This window comes from Panulirus ornatus, chromosome 11 (genome assembly GCF_036320965.1).
Source record: "Panulirus ornatus isolate Po-2019 chromosome 11, ASM3632096v1, whole genome shotgun sequence".
Classification (NCBI taxonomy): domain Eukaryota; kingdom Metazoa; phylum Arthropoda; class Malacostraca; order Decapoda; family Palinuridae; genus Panulirus; species Panulirus ornatus.
This window is the reverse complement of record NC_092234.1, coordinates 332,490-346,574: the sequence shown is the minus strand read 5'-3', so window position 1 is coordinate 346,574 and position 14,085 is coordinate 332,490. Positions and strand designations below refer to the sequence as shown.

Below are 14,085 nucleotides of genomic sequence, written 5' to 3'. Positions count from 1 at the left end.
CTTCCTACCACACCTCTCTCCTACACTGTCATTCATCCTCCACTTCCTACCACACCTCTCTCCTACACTGTCAGTCATCCTCCACTTCCTACCATACCTCTCTCCTACACTGTCAGTCATCCTCCACTTCTTACCACACCTCTCTCCTACACTGTCATTCATCCTCCACTTCCTACCACACCTCTCTCCTACACTGTCAGTCATCCTCCACTTCCTACCATACCTCTCTCCTACACTGTCAGTCATCCTCCACTTCTTACTACACCTCTCTCCTACATTGTCAGTCATCCTCCACTTCCTACCACACCTCTCTCCTACACTGTCAGTCATCCTCCACTTCCTACCACACCTCTCTCCTACACTGTCGGTCATCCTCCACTTCCAGCCACACCTCTCCCACACTGTCGGTCATCCTCCACTTCCTACCACACCTCTCCTACACTGTCAGTCATCCTCCAATTCCTACCATACCTCTCTCCTACACTGTCAGTCATCCTCCAATTCCTACCATACCTCTCTCCTACACTGTCAGTCATCCTCCACTTAACACCACACCTCTCTTCTACACTGTCAGTCATCCTCCACTTCCTACCTCACCTCTTCTCCTACACTGTCAGTCATCCTCCACTTCCTACCACACCTCTCTCCTATACTGCTAGTCATCCTCCACTTCCTACCATACCTCCCTCCTACACTGTCAATCATCCTCCACTTCTTACCACACCTCTCTCCTACACTGTCAGTCATCCTCCACTTCCTACCACACCTCTCTCCTACACTGTCAGTCATCCTCCACTTCCTACCATACCTCTCTCCTACACTGTCAGTCATCCTCTACTTCCTACCATACCTCTCTCCTACACTGTCAGTCATCCTCTACTTTCTGCCACACCTCTCCTACACTGTCAGTCATCCTCCACTTCCTACCACACCTCTCTCCTACACTGTCAGTCATCCTCCACTTCCTACCACACCTCTCTCCTACACTGTCAGTCATCCTCCACTTCCTACCATATCTCTCTCCTACACTGTCAGTCATCCTCCACTTCCTACCACACCTCTCTCCTACGCTGTCAGTCATCCTCCACTTCCTGCCACACCTCTCCTACAATGCTAGTCATCCTCCACTTCCTACCACACCTCTCTCCTACACTGTCAGTCATCCTCCACTTCCTACCACACCTCTCCTACACTGTCGGTCATCCTCCACTTCCTACCACACCTTTCTCCTACACTGTCAGTCATCCTCCACTTCCTACCACACCTCTCTCCTACACTGTCAGTCATCCTCCACTTCCTACCACACTTCTTCTAGACTATCGGTCATCCTCCACTTCCTACCACACCTCTCTCCTACACTGTCAGTCATCCTCCACTTCCTACCACACATCTCTCCTACACTGTCGGTCATCCTCCACTTCCTACCACACCTCTCTCCTACACTGTCGGTCATCCTCCACTTCCTACCACACCTCTCTCCTACACTGTCAGTCATCCTCCACTTCCTACCACACCTCTCCTACACTGTCAGTCATCCTCCACTTCCTACCACACCTCTCTCCTACATTGCTAGTCATCCTCCACTTCCTACCACACCTCTCTCCTACACTGTCAGACATCCTCCACTTCCTACCATACCTCTCTCCTACACTGTCAGTCACCCTCCACTTCCTACCACACCTCTCTCCTACACTGTCAGTCATCCTCCACTTCCTACCACACCTCTCTCCTACACTGTCGGTCATCCTCCACTTCCTACCATACCTCTCTCCTACACTGTCAGTCACCCTCCACTTCCTACCACACCTCTCTCTTACACTGTCAGACATCCTCCACTTCCTACCATACCTCTCCTACACTGTCAGTCATCCTCCACTTCCTACCACACCTCTCCTACACTGTCGGTCATCCTCCACTTCCAACTACACCTCTCCTACACTGTCGGTCATCCTCCACTTCCTACCACACCTCTCTCCTACACTGTCGGTCATCCTCCACTTCCTACCACACCTCTCTCCTACACTGTCGGTCATCCTCCACTTCCTACCACACCTCTCTCCTACACTGTCAGTCATCCTCCACTTCCTACCACACCTCTCTCCTACATTGCTAGTCATCCTCCACTTCCTACCACACCTCTCTCCTACACTGTCAGTCATCCTCCGCTTCTTACCATACCTGGTTCCTACACTGCTCGTCATCCTCCACTTCCTACTATACCTCTCTCCTACACTGTCAGTCATCCTCCACTTCCTGCCACACCTCTCTCATACACTGTCTGTAATCATCCACTTCCTGCCACACCTCTCTCCTACACTGTCAGTCATCCTCCACTTCCAACCATACCTCTCTCCTACGCTGTCAGTCATCCTCCACTTCCAACCACACCTTACACCAAACATCGTCCCAAGTTAGGCACTTCACTTGCCACTGGCTCATTTTCACCCAATCATCTGCAGTGGAGTCCAAGATGCACTGGGCAGGCGGGACTAGTCTTCCCTCAGTCTGCCAGCAGACACTGATCTCTCCTCGTTCTTACTCCTTACAGTAAGTAGCCAGAACCTTAGCCTCTGCCACGCTATGACTCAATGGTTCCACCTCAGGCAAGTCCATTCCCACCTAAACCATCAACTGCTTCCACATCGTTAAACTTTCCCCTCTGTCTCCTCGCTAGTGCTGCTGTTGTTCGTGTCAATTCTCGACACATCTTTCGCACATGTTCCCCAAACCAGACACCAGCTTCGCCTGTGGTCATGTGCTAAAGGCAAGTGGCTCACCTTCTGGCCCCTTAACCCCTAGTCTATTGTAAACCTGCCCCCAACCTCAGGACTCATTCTTCTCCCTCACCATTCCGTTCAATGAACAGATTAAACAGCCATGGTGACATCACATCACCTGAAACCATCACTCACCCCTAGTCCTACTTATAAACATGCATTATTATTATCATTATTATTATTATTATTATTATTATTATCATTATTATTATTATTATTATTATTATTATTATCATTATTATTATTATTATTATTATTATTATTATTATTATTATTATTATTTTTATCATTATTAATATTATTACTATTATCATTATAACTATCAGTTTATTATTGAAATTATTATCAGTATTATTATTATCATTTTTAATTGTTGATGTTACTATTGAAATTATTATTATTATTATTATTATTATCATTATTATCATCTATTGTTATCATTTTTATTTGTTGATGTTATTATTATCATTATAGTGGGTGAGACATGGAAGACATGTAGGGAAGCGGTGCTGACGGATATGTGAGAAGTGTTAGGCATGCGGAAGGTGGTGAGTGGCATTTGAGAAGGGTAATGGATGATGGGATGATGTTAGTGGAAGATAATAGTGTTTGGGTGTTTCTTGTAAGGCAGGAGTAAGCGTATCAGGCAGATGTACAAAAGAAAGTGACAGGAGGTCAAAAGGAAGGCACAGCGGCTGAAAAAGAGGGCAGATGAGAAATGGGGCGAACCAATGTCAGCAAACTTTAGGTAGGAAAAAAATGCTTTGGAAGGAAGTTACCAGGATGAGAAAAACAAGAAAACGAATGGGAACATCGACGAAAGGGGTAAATGGGAAAGTGGCAACAGGCACAGAAAAGTGAGTATTTTGAAGGTTTGTTAAATGTGTTTGATGATAGTATGGCAGATGTGGAGTGTTTGGGTCGAGGAGGCGTGCGAAGTGAGATGACAAGTTGTTTTGTAAAAGGAGAAGAGGTGATGAATTCATGCGTAAGACAAAGTGTGGCAAGTCGGCCCGAGTGGATGATATTGTACTTGAGGCGACCGTTATTGATCGGTTTGTTAGGATTTTAATCGTATGTATGTAAGGCGACAAAGGACTGTGGGAAAGCCTGTATGTTACTATTGTGTGTAGGCAAGGGGGACAAAAGTGAATGCTCAAGACAGAGGGTTTAAGTTTGTTGAATGTGCCTGGTAAGTTGTGAGAGAGTGGTGACTGAGAGAGTGTGCCATGCACAAAGCTTCTGGTTGGGGCAGAAACAATCTGCCTTCAAGAATGGCAGAGTATGTAGATCCGGTGTTTGCTCTAAAGTGTGAAAAATACTCAGAGAAAGATCATTTGTATGTGACATTTATTGCCTTAGACAGGCATATGATGGGGTTTATAAAAATGGTCTGGGGAAAGTGTTACTAAAATATGGTGTGGCAAGAAACCTGTCAGGAACAATGAAGAGGTTTTATCGAAAGTACGAGTAGGAAGAGTAAAGGTGGCCCTCCGGTGGGGTGTCATGTGTGCTGGATGGAGTGGTGAGGTGAATGTAAAGTTTTTGGACAGGACAGATCTTCAGTACCTTGGGGTAAGGGGAGGTCTGTGAGATAAATCAGTTCTTGTTTACTGTTGACACATCGATGGTGGCAGATTCAAGTGAGAAACTGCAGAAGCTGGTGCCTGAGAATGGAAGAGTGTGTGAAAGGAGGAAGTTAAGAATAAAGCAAAGAAAAGCAATGATATTAAGTTGAGAAAAAAAGAAAAAAGAAAAAAGACATTTTAATCAAAATGTGAGTTTAAATTGAGAGAACCTGGCCGGGGATATGGCAGCAAGTGGAACTATGGAAGGTGAAGTGAGCCACAGTGTAGGTGCAGGGGGCTAAGGTGCAATAAGAAGTATAAGGAAAGAAAAGTCATCATGTTAGAGTAAAGAGGGTGTGTTTGATGGTACACCAGAGCCGACGATTGTGTGTAGGTGCGAGGCATGAGCTCTACATATGTAAGAGAGCACACACAAGGTGAATGTGTTGCAAATGAAGTGTTTGAGAACGGTGTAAGATCCCGCATCAATCTCCAACTAATCTACATATCTAGACCTACGCCTTCACCAGGTAATAATGGTCACACATCCCATCACCTACCTCTCTCAACACATTATTATTATTATTATTATTATTATTATTATTATTATTATTATCAATATCAAACCTTCCTTACGGAGAAAGAGGTTATGCAGTTTTCATTGTGTTTGTGTATCTCTGTGTGTGCTTACCATTTTGTACTGTACGGGGAGGGAGTTCTACACTCGTGGGGCCACATCTCTTGTCTTGTACGGGAAGGGATTCTAAACTCGTGGGGCCCAATCTCTTGTACTATATGGGGAGGGAATTCGACACTCGTGGGGCCCCATCTCTTGTACTGTACGGGGAGGGAGTTCTTAACTCGTGGGGCCACATCTCTTGTACTGTACGGGAAGGGATTCTAAACTCGTGGGGCCCCATCTCTTGTACTGTACGGGGAGGGAGTTCTTAACTCGTGGGGCCCCATCTCTTGTACTGTACGGGGAGGGAGTTCTTAACTCGTGGGGCCCCATCTCTTGTACTGTACGGGGAGGGAGTTCTTAATTCGTGGGGCCCCATCTCTTGTACTGTACGGGGAGGGAGTTCTTAACTCGTGGGGCCCCATCTCTTGTACTGTGCGGGGAGGGAGTTCTTAACTCGTGGGGCCCCATCTCTTGTACTATGCGGGAAGGGATTCTAAACTCGTGGGGCCCCATCTCTTGTACTGTACGGGGAGGGAGTTCTTAACTCGTGGGGCACCATCTCTTGTACTGTACGGGGAGGGAGTTCTTAACTCGTGGGGCACCATCTCTTGTACTGTACGGGGAGTTCTTAACTCGTGGGGCCCCATCTCTTGTACTATGCGGGAAGGGTTTCTAAACTCGTGGGGCCCCATCTCTTGTACTGTACGGGAAGGGATTCTAAACTCGTGGGGCCCCATCTCTTGTACTGTACGGGGAGGGAGTTCTTAACTCGTGGGGCCACATCTCTTGTACTGTACGGGAAGGGATTCTAAACTCGTGGGGCCCCATCTCTTGTATTATATGGGGAGGGAGTTCTTAACTCGTGAGGCCCCATCTCTTGTACTGTACGGGAGGGAGTTCTTAACTAGTGTGGCCCCATCTCTTGTACTGTACGGGGAGGGAGTTCTACACTCGTGAGGCCCCATCTCTTGTACTGTACGGGGAGGGAGTTTTACATTCGTTGGGTTCCATCTCCTTTCCTGTACGGAGAGGGGTTCTAAACTCGTGGGGCCCCATCTGTTGTACTGTGCGGCGAGTGAGTTATACATTCGTGGGACCCAATCTCTTTTACTGTACGGGAAGGGAGTTCTACACTCGTGTGGCCCCATCTCTTGTACTGTATGGGGATGATTATACACTTGTGGTGCCCCATCTCTTGTACTGCACGGGGATGGAGTTCTACACTGGTGGTGCCCCATCTCTTGTACTGTACGGGGAGTGAATTCTACACTTGTGGGACCCCATCTCTCGTACTGCACGGGGAAGTTCCACTCTCGTGGGACCTCATCTCTTATACTGTAAGGGGAGTGATTTCTACATTCATGGTGCCCCATCTCTTGTACTGTACGGAGAGGGAGTTTTACACTTATGGTGTACCATCTCCTTTACTGTACTAGTCTACTCTCGTGGGTCACATCTCTTGTACTGTACGGGGAGGGGAGGGGGGTATACACTTGTGATGCCCCGTCTCTTGTACTATACGGGGAGTTCTACTCTCGTGGGGCCCCATCTCTTGTACTGTAAGGGGATTGAGTTCTACATTCATGGTGCCCCATCTCTTGTACTGTACGGGGAGAGAGTTCTACATCTGTAGGACCCCATTTCTTGTACAGGGAGTGAGTTCTCCACTTAAGGGGTCCCATTTCTTCTGTTGTATGGGGAGGGAGTTCTACATTCGTGGGATCCCATCTCTTTTACTGTATGGAGAATGAGTTCTACACTTGTGGTGCCCCATATCTTGTACTGTAGGGGTGGAAGTTCTACACCCATGGGGTCCCATCTCTTGTGCTGCACGGGGAGGAAGTTCAACACTTGTGGGGCCCTATCTCTTGTACTGTACGGGAGGGGAGTCCTGCACTTGTGGTGTCTCATCTCTTGTACTGTACGGGAAGGGAGTTCTGCACTTGTGGTGTCTCATCTCTTGTACTGTACGGGGAGGGAGTTCTACACTTGTGGGGCCATATCTCTTGCACTGTACGGGAAGGGGGTTCTACACTCGTGGCGCTCCATCTCTTGTACTGTACGGGGAGGGAGTTCAAACTCGTGCAGCCCCATCTCTTGCGCTGTAGATATCCACAGCAGAGAAGGAAAGTCTAGCATCAGTACCAACAGTAGCAGCATCAGTACCAACAATAGCAGCATCAGTACCAACAGTAGCAGCATTAGTACCAACAGTAGCAGCATTAGTACCAACAGTAGCAGCATTAGTACCAACAGTAGCAGCATTAGTACCAACAGTAGCAGCATTAGTACCAACAGTAGCAACATCAGTATCAACAGTAGCAGCATTAGTACCAACAGTAGCAGCATTAGTACCAACAGTAGCAGCATTAGTACCAACAGTGGCAGCATTAGTACCAACAGTGGCAGCATTAGTACCAACAGTGGCAGCATGAGTACGAACAGTAGCAGCATCAGTACCAACAGCAGCAGCATCAGTACCAACCGTAGCAGCATCAGTACCAACAGTAGCAACATCAGTACCAACAGTAGCAGCATTAGTACCAACAGTAGCAGCATCAGTCCCAACAGTAGCAGCATCAGTCCCAACAGTAGCAGCATCAGTCCCAACAGTATTGATATCAGTATCAACAGTGGCAGCATTAGTACCAACAGTGGCAGCATCAGTACCAACAGTGGCAGCATTAGTACCAACAGTAGCAGCATTAGTACCAACAGTAGCAGCATTAGTACCAACAGTAGCAGCATCAGTACCAACAGTGGCAGCATTAGTACCAACAGTAGCAGCATTAGTACCAACAGTAGCAGCATTAGTACCAACAGTGGCAGCATGAGTACCAACAGTAGCAGCATCAGTACCAACAGTGGCAGCATTAGTACCAACAGTAGCAGCATCAGTCCCAACAGTATTGATATCAGTATCAACAGTGGCAGCATTAGTACCAATAGTGGCAGCATCAGTACCAACAGTAGCAGCATCAGTACCAACAGTAGCAGCATCAGTACCAATAGTAGTAGCATCAGTACCAACAGTGGCAGCATTAGTACCAACTGTAGCAGCATCAGTACCAACAGTGGCAGCATTAGTACCAACAGTAGCAGCATTAGTACCAACAGTAGCAGCATCAGAACCAACATTATTAATATAAGTACCAACAGTGGCAGCATTAGTACCAACAGTAGTAGCATCAGTACCAACAGGAGCAGCATCAGTACCAACAGTAGCAGCATCAGTACATACAGTAGCAGCATCTGTACCAACAGGAGCAGCATCAGTACCAACAGAGGCAGCATCAGTACCAACAGAAGCAGCATCAGTACCAATAGTAGTAGCATCAGTACCAACAGTAGCAGCATTAGTACCAACAGTAGCAGCATTAGTACCAACAGTAGCAGCATTAGTACCAACAGTATTCACATCAGTAGCAGCATCAGTACCAACAGTAGCAGCATCAGTACCAACAGGGGCAGCATCAGTACCAACAGAGGCAGCATCAGTACCAACAGAAGCAGCATCAGTACCAACAGAGGCAGCATCAGTACCAACAGTAGCAGCATTAGTACCAACAGTAGCAGCATCAGTAGCAGCATTAGTACCAACAGTAGCAGCATCAGTACCAACAGTAGCAGCATTAGTACCAACAGAAGTAGCGTTAGTACCAACAGTAGCAGCATTAGTACCAACAGGAGCAGCATCAGTACCAACAGAGGCAGCATCAGTACCAACAGAGGCAGCATCAGTACCAACAGAAGCAGCATTAGTACCAACAGTAGCAGCATTAGTACCAACAGTAGCAGCATTAGTACCAACAGTAGTAGCAACAGTACCAACAGTATTCACATCAGTAGCAGCATCAGTACCAACAGTAGCAGCATCAGTACCAACAGGATCAGCATCAGTACCAACAGAGGCAGCATCAGTACCAACAGAAGCAGCATCAGTACCAACAGTAGCAGCATCAGTACCAACAACAGCAGCCTCAGTACCAACAGTAGCAGCATCAGTACCAACAGTAGCAGCATTAGTACCAACAGTAGCAGCATTAGTACCAAGAGTATTAACATCAGTTCCAACAGTGGAAGCATTAGTACCAACAGTGGAAGCATTAGTACCAACAGTAGCAGCATTAATACCAACAGTAGCAGCATTAGTACCAACAGTAGCAGCATTAGTACCAACAGTAGCAGCATTAGTACCAACAGTAGCAGCATTAGTACCAACAGTAGCAGCATTAATACCAACAGTAGCAGCATTAGTACCAACAGTAGCAGCATTAGTACCAACAGTAGCAGCATTAGTGCCAACAGTAGCAGCATGGATCAGTAGACAGGGGATGGATTAGGAGACAGGGGATGGATTAAGCCTATAGGTGGCTAAACTCACATGAAGTCGAAGGTGGTGCCAAAGACATGCTTCATCTTTTGGAGTGCTCTGGCCAGGCTGTCTTTCTTGCAGAGACCGTTGGCCCGCGGTATGTGGTTGATGACCTGAAGGAGAGAGGGTTTGAGGTTACTTGTGGTCGTCATGCTTCACCTAAGGTTGAACAAGGCCCTGAGTGCTGACATCACTATCAGGGGTCGCCTAGTGAGGACCTGGGAGGTGGTGGTCATCAGGTTGAAGTAGGTATTGCAGAAGTCAACTGGGGTCATCAGACATCACCAAGGATTGAACCTGTTGGGGTCACCTTGGCCCATCAGGGATGACTTTGGGTTGAACTAGATAGTGGTGATTTCACTTGCGGTCATTAGGGGTCACCTAAGGTTGAATAATTATGGGAGGGCTGAGGTCACCAGGGTCCATCATGGATCACCTAGAGTTGAACTGAGGTCATGTAGGGTCATCAGGGATCACGTAGGGCTTAACTAGGGAAGTCACCTGGTGTCATCACTGACGACTTAGGTATGAATTAGGTGGTATTTAGTTCACCTGGGGTCATCAGAGATCACCTAGGGTTGAACTATGGATTGTTGAGGTCACCTGGGAGCATCGGGGTCATCTTGGATTGAACTAGGTAGTGACGAATTCACCTAGGGTCATCAGGGATCACCTGAGGTTGAACTTGGGAAAATCCTTCTAATGATTCACTTGGTGGGATCTAAGCCTCCGGAAGACTTATCTAAAAAGCCTCAAGTGGACTCAGGTGGTAGGATCTGAACTCTTGTAGACTTACCTGGTGGTATCTAAGCCTCTTGTAGACTTACCTGGTGGTATCTAAGCCTCTTGTAGACTTACCTGGTGGTATCTAAGCCTCTTGTAGACTTACCTGGTGGTATCTAAGCCTCTTGTAGACTTACCTGGTGGTATCTAAGCCTCTTGTAGACTTACCTGGTGGTATCTAAGCCTCTTGTAGACTTACCTGGTGGTATCTAAGCCTCTTGTAGACTTACCTGGTGGTATCTAAGCCTAGTTTAGACTCATCATGTGGAATCTAAACCACATGTAGGCTATTCTGGCGAGAACCGAACCCTGCTGCAGACTGTACTGGGAAGATTTGACCCTCAAGGCTTACCTGGTGGATCCTGAGCCTCCTGGAGACTCAACTGGTGGGATCTGAGCCTCCTACAGACTCTCTGGTGGAAATCAAATCCACTGTGGTTTCATCTGGTGGGAACTAAACCTCCTGTAGACTCGTATGGTACCAGCCTCTTACAAACTCACCTCGTGTGATTTAAGCCTCCTGTAGACTTACCTGGCGTGATCTGAGCCTCTTGTAGGCTTACCTGGCGTGATCTGAGCCTCTTGTAGGCTTACCTGGCGTGATCTGAGCCTCTTGTAGACTTACCTGGTGTGATCTGAGCCTCTTGTAGGCTTACCTGGCGTGATCTAAGCCTCCTGTAGACTTACCTGGTGTGATCTGAGCCTCTTGTAGGCTTACCTGGCGTGATCTAAGCCTCCTGTAAACTTACCTGGTGTGATCTGAGCCTCCTGTAGACTTACCTGGTGTGATCTGAGCCTCCTGTAGACTTACCTGGTGTGATCTGAGCCTCCTGTAGACTTACCTGGTGTGATCTGAGCCTCCTGTAGACTTACCTGGTGTGATCTGAGCCTCCTGTAGACTTACCTGGTGTGATCTGAGCCTTCTGTAGACTTACCTGGTGTGATCTGAGCCTCCTGTAGACTTACCTGGTGTGATCTGAGCCTCTTGTAGACTTACCTGGTGTGATCTGAGCCTCTTGTAGGCTTACCTGGCGTGATCTAAGCCTCCTGTAAACTTACCTGGTGTGATCTGAGCCTCCTGTAGACTTACCTGGTGTGATCTAAGCCTCCTGTAGACTTACCTGGCGTGATCTGAGCCTCTTGTAGACTTACCTGGTGTGATCTGAGCCTCTTGTAGGCTTACCTGGCGTGATCTAAGCCTCCTGTAAACTTACCTGGTGTGATCTGAGCCTCCTGTAGACTTACCTGGTGTGATCTGAGCCTCCTGTAGACTTACCTGGTGTGATCTGAGCCTCCTGTAGACTTACCTGGTGTGATCTGAGCCTCCTGTAGACTTACCTGGTGTGATCTGAGCCTCCTGTAGACTTACCTGGTGTGATCTGAGCCTCCTGTAGACTTACCTGGTGTGATCTGAGCCTCCTGTAGACTTACCTGGTGTGATCTGAGCCTCTTGTAGGCTTACCTGGTGTGATCTGAGCCTCTTGTAGGCTTACCTGGCGTGATCTAAGCCTCCTGTAGACTTACCTGGTGTGATCTGAGCCTCTTGTAGACTTACCTGGCGTGATCTAAGCCTCCTGTAGACTTACCTGGTGTGATCTGAGCCTCTTGTAGACTTACCTGGTGTGATCTGAGCCTCTTGTAGACTTACCTGGTGTGATCTGAGCCTCCTGTAGACTTACCTGGTGTGATCTGAGCCTCCTGTAGACTTACCTGGTGTGATCTGAGCCTCCTGTAGACTTACCTGGTGTGATCTGAGCCTCCTGTAGACTTACCTGGTGTGATTTGAGCCTTCTGTAGACTTACCTGGTGTGATCTGAGCCTCCTGTAGACTTACCTGGTGTGATCTGAGCCTCTTGTAGGCTTACCTGTTGTGATCTGAGCCTCTTGTAGGCTTACCTGGCGTGATCTAAGCCTCCTGTAGACTTACCTGGTGTGATCTGAGCCTCTTGTAGACTTACCTGGCGTGATCTAAGCCTCCTGTAGACTTACCTGGTGTGATCTGAGCCTCTTGTAGACTTACCTGGTGTGATCTGAGCCTCTTGTAGACTTACCTGGCGTGATCTAAGCCCCCTGTAGACTTACCTGGTGTGATCTGAGCCTCCTGTAGACTTACCTGGTGTGATCTGAGCCTCCTGTAGACTTACCTGGTGTGATCTGAGCCTCCTGTAGACTTACCTGGTGTGATCTAAGCTTCTTGTAGACAGCGGGAGGAAAGCCATGACGCCACCAGAGATGCCAGGAAGGGCCGGCGCTTCCCCAGTCGTCACTCTCCACCATCCCCTCCCACACTCTCCACCCGCGCTCTACACACACCTGTGCAAGACCAGACCATATAGTGCTCCCTTATAATGGTCACTACCACCACACCACTCCCTGAGACCAGATCATTACATACAGGGGCCAGACACCAAAGGTTGACACCAGGACCTAACACCAGATCCTGGCAGCAAAGCTTGGCTCTAGAGCCTGGAACTACTGTGTTGGCAGTACCAGTGGTGTTAGTATCTGTGTTGGCAGTACCAGTGGTGTTAGTATCTGTGTTGGCAGTACCAGTGGTGTTAGTATCTGTGTTAACAGTACCAGTGGTGTTAGTATCTGTGTTATCAGTACCAGTGGTGTTAGTATCTGTGTTGGCAGTACCAGTGGTGTTAGTATCTGTTTTGGCAGTACTAGTGGTGTTAGTGTGTGTTGGCAGTACCAGTGGTGTTAGTATCTGTGTTAACAGTACCAGTGGTGTTAGTATCTGTGTTTGCAGTACCAGTGGTGTTAGTATCTGTGTTTGCAGTACCAGTGGTGTTAGTATCTGTGTTTGCAGTACCAGTGGTGTTAGTATCTGTGTTTGCAGTACCAGTGGTGTTAGTATCTGTGTTTGCAGTACCAGTGGTGTTAGTATCTGTTTTGGCAGTACTAGTGGTGTTAGTGTGTGTTGGCAGTACCAGTGGTGTTAGTATCTGTGTTAACAGTACCAGTGGTGTTAGTATCTGTGTTTGCAGTACCAGTGGTGTTAGTATCTGTGTTTGCAGTACCAGTGGTGTTAGTATCTGTGTTGGCAGTACCAGTGGTGTTAGTATCTGTGTTAACAGTACCAGTGGTGTTAGTATCTGTGTTAACAGTACCAGTGGTGTTAGTATCTGTGTTGGCAGTACCAGTGGTGTTAGTATCTGTGTTGGCAGTAACAGTGGTGTTAGTATCTGTGTTAACAGTACCAGTGGTGTTAGTATCTGTGTTGGCAGTACCAGTGGTGTTAGTATCTGTGTTGGCAGTACCAGTGGTGTTAGTATCTGTGTTTGCAGTACCAGTGGTGTTAGTATCTGTGTTTGCAGTACCAGTGGTGTTAGTATCTGTGTTTGCAGTACCAGTGGTGTTAGTATCTGTTTTGGCAGTACTAGTGGTGTTAGTGTGTGTTGGCAGTACCAGTGGTGTTAGTATCTGTGTTGGCAGTACCAGTGGTGTTAGTGTGTGTTGGCAGTACCAGTGGTGTTAGTATCTGTGTTGGCAGTACCAGTGGTGTTAGTATCTGTGTTGGCAGTACCAGTGGTGTTAGTATCTGTGGTGGCAGTACCAGTGGTGTTAGTATCTGTGTTTGCAGTACCAGTGGTGTTAGTATCTGTGTTTGCAGTACCAGTGGTGTTAGTGTGTGTTGCAGTACCAGTGGTGTTAGTATCTGTGTTGGCAGTACCAGTGGTGTTAGTGTGTGTTGGCAGTACCAGTGGTGTTAGTATCTGTGTTGGCAGTACCAGTGGTGTTAGTATCTGTGTTGGCAGTAACAGTGGTGTTAGTATCTGTGTTAACAGTACCAGTGGTGTTAGTATCTGTGTTGGCAGTACCAGTGGTGTTAGTATCTGTGTTTGCAGTACCAGTGGTGTTAGTATCTGTGTTTGCAGTACCAGTGGTGTTAGT

The 14,085-nt window shown here is 47.5% G+C and overlaps 1 protein-coding gene across 1 annotated transcript in view; it reads right to left on the bottom strand.

Annotated features, from left to right (window-relative positions):
* LOC139751165 (probable tubulin polyglutamylase TTLL2) overlaps positions 1-14,085 on the bottom strand; it is a 64,390-nt gene that overhangs the window by 28,884 nt on the left and 21,421 nt on the right. Inside the window, exons 2-3 of the mRNA XM_071666278.1 lie at positions 12,361-12,498; positions 9,412-9,515 (exon numbers count right to left, since the gene is read on the bottom strand). Of these exons, the coding sequence (XP_071522379.1) occupies positions 9,412-9,515; positions 12,361-12,498 (242 nt within the window). The remainder of the gene's footprint in view (positions 1-9,411; positions 9,516-12,360; positions 12,499-14,085) is intronic.